We start from the raw sequence: 9,280 nt of genomic DNA, 5'->3' as shown, positions 1-9,280 counted from the left end.
TGTTTTCACAAGAAAAAGTGCAAGGGGTTTGGGTGAACGTATTTGTGGGGCATTCGGCCAAGCAACATCAGATGCACACCTATATGCCAAGAATTGGGTGCCTCTGCGAGTAAAACACGTTTCGTGTTCCTTTACTCGTGTCTCGCGAGAAAAAAGAAAACAGGTCCTGACACCTGTAAAGCATGGCGCGCCCCGAAGGGCCAGGGACGCGTGCGCGCAGCTTCGCAGTCGGCGCTCCAAGGCGAGAAAGGCGGCGTTTCCGAGGAATTTCCTGCGCGAAATGCGTCGGAATCCCGTACGGTGTGCGCAGGGGGTAAGGACAGAAGAGATGGGGCAACCTCACACACAAGCAGAGCGTTACGCAACCGATCCACCACCTGCCGCCGCGCACGCGTTGAGACGACCTCTCAGTTTCACGAAAAGACCTAGCGCCTACAGCACGCGCACCCCTCTCGCTCTCTTGGTTCGGAGAGAGCCGACCAGTCTCCGCCCCTTCAGCGGAAAAAGCGGCAACCCGTCTTTCGCTTTGAGCCCGGCTCTTAAGCAAACAGCCCTCCCCTCCCTCCCCCCCCCCCCCCCCCCCCTTCCCTGAAAAAAACAAACTGCCGTAGACGGCTTAAGAGAATCTAGAGGACACGAGATCCTGGCGAAGAGCGCGAGCTCTGCCTGGTGAGCCGCTCTTAAGAAGCGCGAGTGTCCCCTGCAGCGGCAAGCAACTCGACGGACGGCGATCCCCCGACTTCCGGCGCCTGCCAGTGTTTCTAAATGGCGAGCAGCCCGCGGGGGAAATGTCCAAACACTGCCAAAGCACTTTCACGCCCGTATTTCACTGAAGGTTCGCGCCGCCCACGCGGGGACCGTCGGAAGCCGCCGCGCGGCTCGAACACGGCGGCCGCGCCAGGAAGCGCGAGGAATTGCGGCACGCGCGGGTCGACGTGGGCGCCGGCGCGCGCGCGCAAAACCTCGCGCGCCTCCTCCGTTGTCGCGGTGGGCGAGGCCGGCGCGCGACGCTCGAGCGGCGGCGGCAGGCCGCGTCATCCGCGTGTCCCACACGGGTGATTAGGCGGCGGCGATTACGGTCGGGGCCGAGCGAGCCGATCCGCGGCCGACGGTGCTGCTGACAAGCGCGTCAGTCCACTATCAACGGATGTCTCGTTGGAAGAAGTGCACTGGTGACAAAGAAGAGGTGCTCAAAATCGCCTAGAAGGGAAAGAGACGCTGTGATCATTCATCTGCCACCAAAAAATTCGAACCTCGCTGCACCGAAGTTGAAGCGGACTGGCGATTACTTCGCTATAGTCGTAGCCTCGTTATAGCCAGTGTTGACCGAGCTTCCAAGGGAAGTCGTCATTCCTTCGTTATATCCATTATTTCGTTATAAGCAGTATCGTTATAACGAGGTTCGACTGTAGTGGCAAGCGTCAACTCTGCATTCGGCTTAGCTAGTGACTGGGCGAAACCGTGGATTCAGCCATAGCTCCTTAAAGCTGTGTAGTGTGCAGATAACCTTGATCGCGGCGCAGCTACGGTTCCGCAACGAAATGAACATTTTCGGCCAAGCACTAGCCAGGGCAAATTCGAAGTTTACATGTCCCAGCCCTCTCGTGGTAATTTAAATAATCGCTCTTCAAAAAACTCGCATATCTCTATTGCCTCCAAGAAGTTCTGAGGAAGTTTATGGTGGGAGTTGGGGCAACTCGCTGAACGTAAATTGTCAAGGTGACAACGTTCACTGATGAACGAAGATTAGTGCGGCAGTTTCTACACAAAGTAAAAAGCAAAGGCATCCACACAACGGCGGAACATGAGCGAAGTGGACAAGTCGGCATCGCTCATAACTCGAACAAACTCTCTTCCAGATTTTTGCGGGATGACCTGATGCCTTGCTTTATTGTTTATGCCGTATTAAAACAACGTCCCTTGCATGCCATGTTTTTCTCATAGAATCCTCAAGAGCCCGTCCCTACACCATGACTCACTTAATTCTCATTACTATGGAGTTTTCGCCACACGATCCAAGATAAGGATTGATGGCCATTGAGGTGTACACTTTCGCCGCAAGGCTATTACGGCAACGCTCAAACACGTAAGACAAACGGCACCTGGACTGTTCCCAAGGCAAAACGTGAGGCTTCCCCGCCACACGGAACATCACGTACCCACTGTCAATATTCCGCACGGATTTCCCGGAGACGGGCAGCAGAGCGCGGTATAGGGCTGGAACAAAGGACGTGCCGCTCCCAACGCGCATAAACAACGGTACGAGCGCCCGTGCGTTGTGCAGCCTGTCTAATCAACGCAGCAAGCCGCCAGGTATGCGAGAATTCATTTCGCGTGGTGACGCAAACAGCAATGAACTGGATGTACGTTATTTCTAGAATAAAAGTAGATACGACAGAAAACGCGGCTATTTTGCCTTCTTCGCTAGATTAGAACTTAGTATTAACCCTCTTGAATAGAGAAGTTGATCGCGATTAACTTTAATGCGTCACAAGATTCAGGAGTGAATGTTGATTTCCGTGCTTTCTACCATAATATTACCGGAAATAGTTTAACTAGACAACTTCTGAGAGGCCCCACATGTAGAACTGGTCGTATGTGCGCTACGTTCGAATTAGCGGAACCGGAGGAAAGTGCGTGAGACGCGCGCGTGATCTAATCTACCGTAAGCCGTAAGCATTGCTTGGGGACCACAAGAAAGCCACCTCCAGCGTGACAGACCGAGAAATGCCGCCGGAATTCCACTTTATACCTGGCCTTTTGTAATTGCTATTGCGCACCAGCGCGCCAATAGTTGCGTGGAAAAAAGTGCGCACCGGAACAAATCGAATCTTCTTGGCTTGTGTCGTTGAGACGAGTCATCGTAAATCCATCGCCGCCAAAAGACTGCACCGCGTCCCAGCCGAGGCCCGACGCGATAGCTGTAATCCGAGCGCTACGTGCTGCTAGTGCGACGGACCATTCGGCACGCCGCGAGGCGCGCTGCATCCGTCCCCGCACAACAAAAGGGACCGGAGGAATTTCGCGCCCACATGGACCGCGTATGCGCGCGGCCCACGCCAGCGTCTCCGCAGCACGACGTTACGGCTTGCCCGCGCACATCAGCTGCGACTTATTAAAAATGCTTTCGCTTGCATGTTGCCAGCGTGGATGCCGTCACTGCAGTGACTCTGAAATACGCATGGGGACAAGGTTCGCATCGCAGGTGTGCACCGTCGCCGCTAATCAGAGATGATTGACCGAGAGCCTGCCTACGGTAAGGAAAAGCTGCCCATGCTATATATAGCGCGGAGGACAAGGGCTAAGCTCATGGGCACCGTACGCGCTTATTGCAGTGAAGTGTGACCCAATCTGCGCCACATTCGAGCAAGCTCAAAACTTTCAGCGCCATAACAAGAGACGATACCCGTAAGTATAGTCAGGTTTTTATTTTTATTATTTCTTAAGTTTTTTGCAGCACGTACATACTTACGAACTGAGCGAATATATACATTTGTTTCATCTTCCGCAGCACAGAAGTAACGCGGCAGTGCAGATGTCTGAAATTATACTTCAATGTAGATTGTCTGTTATGAAAAAAAAAATTATTTGCTAGTTCGATAGCAACTGTCCCACCTCGAAGATTCCTGTAAAAGTTTTTTGTTTTGTTTACATCAACAAGAAAACGCCGGAGATATAAACTGAATCAGAGCGGAAAGCTCGGCAAGTTGACTGTTCAGCCATATATTATTAAGAGACTAGAGCTTCAGACGCGGAACAAAAAATAAAAGGGAGGACGCAAATGAATTTTTCACTTCGACGAAAGGCAAATAAGCCGCCGCGGTGGCTCAGTAGTTATGGCGCTTGAGCACTCGCCCGAAAGACGCGGGTTCGATACCCGCCGCAGCGGGCACATCTTGCATTTTGACTACGGCGTTCCTCATAGGTTGAGCCGTTTCGGGACGTCAAACCTCATAAAAACCAAAACCAGATGAACGCGGTTCTTAAAACATCAGTCGTTTTAGCTAACGGTGATACATGTATTTTACACATTTATATTCATGGCACGGCTTACAGCACAGATGAGTGACATAATTCAGAATTTGTCTTCAGTATTAAGAGTGCAAGTTTTGCTTTTGTGCAGATACGGGCACATGCATTACTATCTGTTTCCAATGCCAAGATTTTGCCATACCTTGTTATGGCTCTGAAACTGCGTCTCAAATACTCTAGAAACCACTATAGTTTATATTTTGCAGCTACTTAGCAATTATATTCCAGGTACTCCACTATTTGACATCATTAGATTAGTTTTTGTTGGGGGAATTGTTTATTTGAAGAACATGTAGTTAAGCCTTCACGCTAGAAAGAAAAATGTTCCAGGACCAATTCTTCCTGCCAGTAAAGCGTTCTTCATTACAACCTCCGTATCTCAAGGACTTGAATCGCGGTGAACTGCTTATAAAACACTTCCAGCTACAGCCACGCAAAATTTTGCGAGGAGAGAAATTTTGTGAATTTTTTGACAGTGCGAAATAACATAATAGAATGTTGATATTTTGGTAGCATTTTCAATACTATAATTCTGGATATTCTTTTTTTTACACGCATCCGTCTAGCTAACACTTTTTCGATAATTCATTCGATATTGAGAAATTACGGCCATATTACTGTTTTTCAAGCAAACGTTGCATGCACCACCTATTGCAAATTGAAGTTCCCTGGTCGAGACGCGACACAGTAAGCGCTGCCAATAGTTAGCTCAGCTATTAAGGACGTCTAGAAGGAATTCGTCTTTTATGAGCTCACGACAACAAATTAACAGGGCTGTTTCACCAGCATACGAGTGCGACCGAACAACGGCCACGGGCAGGCCGGTTTGGCTCCGTGACTTTTGAAACTTATGAAACGGAAAAAAACCACGGCCAATTTACAGAATACGGCGGCCCTACTTAGTAGCGCACGCAATTACTTTCCTTCCTTATTTTGAAGTAAATAAAAGAGCAGTGAATAAACTGACTATAGGGCGCGTTTATGTTCTTCGCGTACTGTAGTTAGACACAAACTTCTGGACGAAAGCAAATCTGCGTGTCATTTAACCCTAAAGAAGGAAATTCCGTCTGTGATAGCTTCGTAAGGGGGTCAAGAAAGAGGGATAAGTCGAAAACCTGTGACTCGGTAAAAGCGTGTGAGGGGCACCCAAGTCAACGAAAAGAGACAAGCAAAGAGAGAGAGAGAGAAACAGAAAGGTGGTGAGTGTGAGCCAGAGGATATTGGTGTGAAACTGCGTGCCGTCGCTTCGTCACGTGATCATGCCTTCTGAGAAATACGCGTGAAAGTCCTGTACTTTCGACCACCTAGCTTTCTCTTCGGTGAGCTACACTAGCCGCGACTGAGAGGTTTGTTTACTTATTTTTATATTTTACCTTTGGCGAAGCGAAGTGTTTATACGTGGAGTGGCGTCAAAAAGAGAAAGAAAACAGAGCTCAATAAATATGGCTTGTATTATGCTTTTCAGAAAGAAGATATGACATGATAAACAGCTTTAAAAATGTATCCTATGAATTTCGACGTTCACGTGCATGCTTTTTTTAACTTCTCTCAAACAATGTAGAATTCAAGATACTAATTTTTGTGAAAAGAGGCAGACATGCTAGAAACTGCTCAGCCCAGGCTTAGCTTCAAGTGAATTTTATCGACTTTTTTTTAATTTGAGGGAAGTAAAAGATATATCGTGAGTTCAATTAAGCTACAAGTAACCAGCTATATTGTAACTTAAGAAAATGTTTTGTCTTTCAGCCGTTATCCACGTTCTCCTGCAATCACCGGCGACGGTGGGGAAAGGAAATGCACTGTGCGGTATCTTTTTTCCTCATATTTTCGTTTTATTTTTTTTTTACCATTTCACTTCAAAGGGGCTGGAAGATGTCGCTCTAATGACTTCTCCCAAACCCTTTGTTTGCAGCAATGTCGGCACTTTTACACCGTTGGCGTCTTCTTATATGCACTTTTCCTTTCTTAAAACCTACAGGAAAGCCTACCAATTATTGTTTTTAAACGAACACTGGCTACATGCAATGTAATGAAGCGCACAGTCAACAGTATATCTGTCTAGAAAGTCGGAACACACTGTAAAGTTTGCGGAGTGAGTGGCAGCCCGTTCTTAGAAGCAGCCGCTGCAACTAAAATTGTAAAGAAATAGGCAAGCCCTGCTCCATGAACGCCTTCCGTTTATACCGCTGCCTGGCTGCTTTATTAAACAATTGCGCACTCTTTCGTCCTGCAGATGAAAATTAGGTGAAAAGTAAAATGCCAGAATGATGTCTCCTTCTCATGAGTGATTATTAAAAAGAACAGATTGAGATAAACTTTCCCCTCTCGTAACATTGAACGTGCGAACAGTTTCATTGCAATCGATGATCGCACATTTTCCTTTTGTTTATTTCTTTTCAAGTTCAGTTCGGGTTCACACCCGTAGGTGTTGGCCTTTTTGTAAACAGGTCGAAGGGTGCCGGCATAACTGAACTGTGCTCGCAGAACATGAGAGTGGGGAGCATTAAGCTCCCCCACGCTCCCTCACAGTCCAAAAGCCGGTTCCTCGATCCGAGGGTAGTGAAAAGGTCTCTAGCATCGGCTCCAAAGTGGGGTAAGTTGTAGAGAAATTAAAGCTCAGGACGCTCCTGTCGGTTCAACACATTGCTCGTGAAAAGCAATGACTTACTTTTTTTCAGATCATTTAAACCATAGTTTTGACACGCAGATGACATTCCTCACTGCGGTAACAAATAATGTTAAAGCTGCAGGACACAAAGATATTGAAAGTGTGTTTAGACTACTTAGACTGTGCGCGTGTGTTGTGGTTTTGGTGCGGAACGTGGAAGTGGTGTCAGAAAGTACTAGTCCCTTCTGTAACCCGGAAAGAGAGGGCTTCACGTTAATTTACTGCCTGTACACAGATTGTGATGTGTCGAATACTATATTGCCACAAAGCACAGCGCACGCCTCGCCCTTTCCAGGTCACCGCGAATGCAAGAGTACTTGCTTGAGATTTCTACCACAACATGAGCATTTCTAATCTAAATAAAATGGCTATGTAGGCTTGTGCGCATGGGATAATTTTAACTCGCAGATTATTCAACGGCAAGTTAAATTGTATCGCGGAAGCCACAACCACTCTTACAAGGAGCTGAACTTCACTCACAACAAGAAAACAAGTATATGTGTTGAGTAATTTCTCAAAAGACTTCCTGTATTTATCAGACTATGCTGCAGTCGGTTCGCAAAGTAGCATTTTTATAATCAGTCAACATAAATTTCGCATCAGTATAAAGGAGTGAAGGAATTGTCATTTTGCAGGCCCAGTATGTCTCATTGTTCCAATACAGCTGTGATCTAGACGAAAAACGCGTGAAAATGCTACCGCGGCTTCATAATTTGCGATTACCTTTTCAATCGAAACCTTTCCACCAAGGGAGTGACCACGTGAAAATAGAGTGTAAATGATTTCAAAACGATAAATTAATACCCGAACAGCGCGACATGCCAAGCCAAACAGAAGGAACGCCCACACAGAGCGCTTGTTGCGCGCCTGTCTGTGGTTTCCTCTCCGCCGCCGTCTTAGTATGCGCAGCTTGACTACAAACGGAGTAGCATCCTGATGCCCTGGATAAAAAATCCCATAATCCCCTGTTCGTTGCCACCCGTTCGGAAAAAAAGCCACCGTAACCTGAGACATCAGTGAGGAAAACCAAGCTCGCATTCTAAACCCTCGTATTTGCCTGTTGCTTCAGCAACCCTGCGGCAAAACACCCGCAGTGACAGCGTTGCGTGCCCACGGTGGAAGGTTTCACGCGTGTGGCAATTTTCAGCGATCAGCTGCTGTACAAAGTGCGGGACGGAGAGCCGTTCCGGAGCACTCACCTGCCGGTGGTTTGGGTGCGACGGGAAGCAGCTTGTGCTCGGTCTCGGCTTCGCTGGGCGAGAACGAGCCGTGGAAGCAGGAGAGGACGCTACCCATGGCTCCCCGACGGCGCTGCTCGGCCGGACTGGCGCTGCTCTTTGCGTTGGACGTCGACTTGGCTGCTGACGAGCGCCCCCCGACTGAGACGGACCAGGGCGGATGCCGGAGCGCCTCCTCTCCGCTGCCGCCACCGCCGCCGCCGCCGCTGTCCTCCTTGAAGCAAGCTGCACCACCAGACTCGCCCGTCAGGGCCGCTTCCCCGCGTCACGACGGTGAAGCGCGTAGCGGGCCTCTTGGAGCCCACCGACAGCGCGCGAAGCTCTTACGTGCATGCTGCGCGAATCACGTGTAAGTTTAGCCGGTGTCGCGGGCATGGATAAATCAACTAGTCGGGGTCTGCAACCGTGAGGTCGTACAACCGAAGGGACGATGCGCGTATCTTTCACTCAGTTCTGCGCGCATAGGTGTGAAGCTGCCGCCTTTCGCTTCTCTAACGCCATTAGTAGCCTTAAAACTCCATCTCGTGTAATTAGCAGTCCCTCATCTTTAAAGGCAGAGTCTGACCAGAAGAGCCGGAGTAGAACGCACCGGCCTTAAGAACGCAGTTTATGCTTACATGCGTAGGCGTATATATGTGTGAACTTCAGAAGGCGGATGCCAAGCGCACGTGGAAAATATGTGGACTAAGCACGCAAAGTGTTTGCATGTGTGCCTTGTGCGTGTAAATCTCCGCAGGATACTGCGAGCTAAAATTGATTACTTTTGCGCACTTCTGCGTGCTCTCTCTCGTGAGGCATTCGAATTGTAGAAGGTGCTGAAGTGAAGCCCGCCAGTGACACTTAAAAATATCTTTTTGAGTGACATAGGTGCCTCTGCAGCATAGCAATACCAATGATGGTGGGCGCTAGAAAACAGGTGTACTGTGTTAACCTAAAACTGATGAAATAAATCGTAATAGTTATTTTTTTAACTATTACAGTTAGGCGTTTAGTTGTAACTAGAGATTAGTTGTTGGCCGTTATTAATAGCCATATCAGTTTTCGAGTACCGGGGATCCAAAATTCTTAGCGCCGTTGTGCCTAAGGCGATTAATTTTTTCTGTGTCCAATAATATCGTATGCTCCGATGAACTGCTACAATATGCTAATTAGAAAAAAATGCCTAACGGCTATAATTAAAAAGGTTATTTGCCAATATTAGTCAAGAGCACTGCAGATTAATACACATCGCCCATTTTATGACGACCGCCACCATCACCACCATGACAACGAATAAACGATCATTTCACCTCAGAAAGCCTATTTATGAAAATTATGTAGCCTTCCTGCATTACGGGAGGAG

At 48.2% G+C, this 9,280-nt stretch overlaps 1 protein-coding gene across 1 annotated transcript in view; it reads right to left on the bottom strand.

Moving 5' to 3' along the window:
* The window catches only part of LOC144113963 (annulin-like), a 79,380-nt gene that overhangs the window by 41,816 nt on the left and 28,284 nt on the right, over positions 1-9,280 (bottom strand). The window contains 1 exon segment of the mRNA XM_077647379.1: positions 7,900-8,163. Within this exon segment, the coding sequence (XP_077503505.1) occupies positions 7,900-8,163 (264 nt within the window).

This window comes from Amblyomma americanum, chromosome 1, assembly GCF_052857255.1.
Source record: "Amblyomma americanum isolate KBUSLIRL-KWMA chromosome 1, ASM5285725v1, whole genome shotgun sequence".
NCBI lineage: Eukaryota > Metazoa > Arthropoda > Arachnida > Ixodida > Ixodidae > Amblyomma > Amblyomma americanum.
Note: the sequence above shows the minus strand (reverse complement) of the source record. Positions and strands in the feature narration are given on the sequence as shown.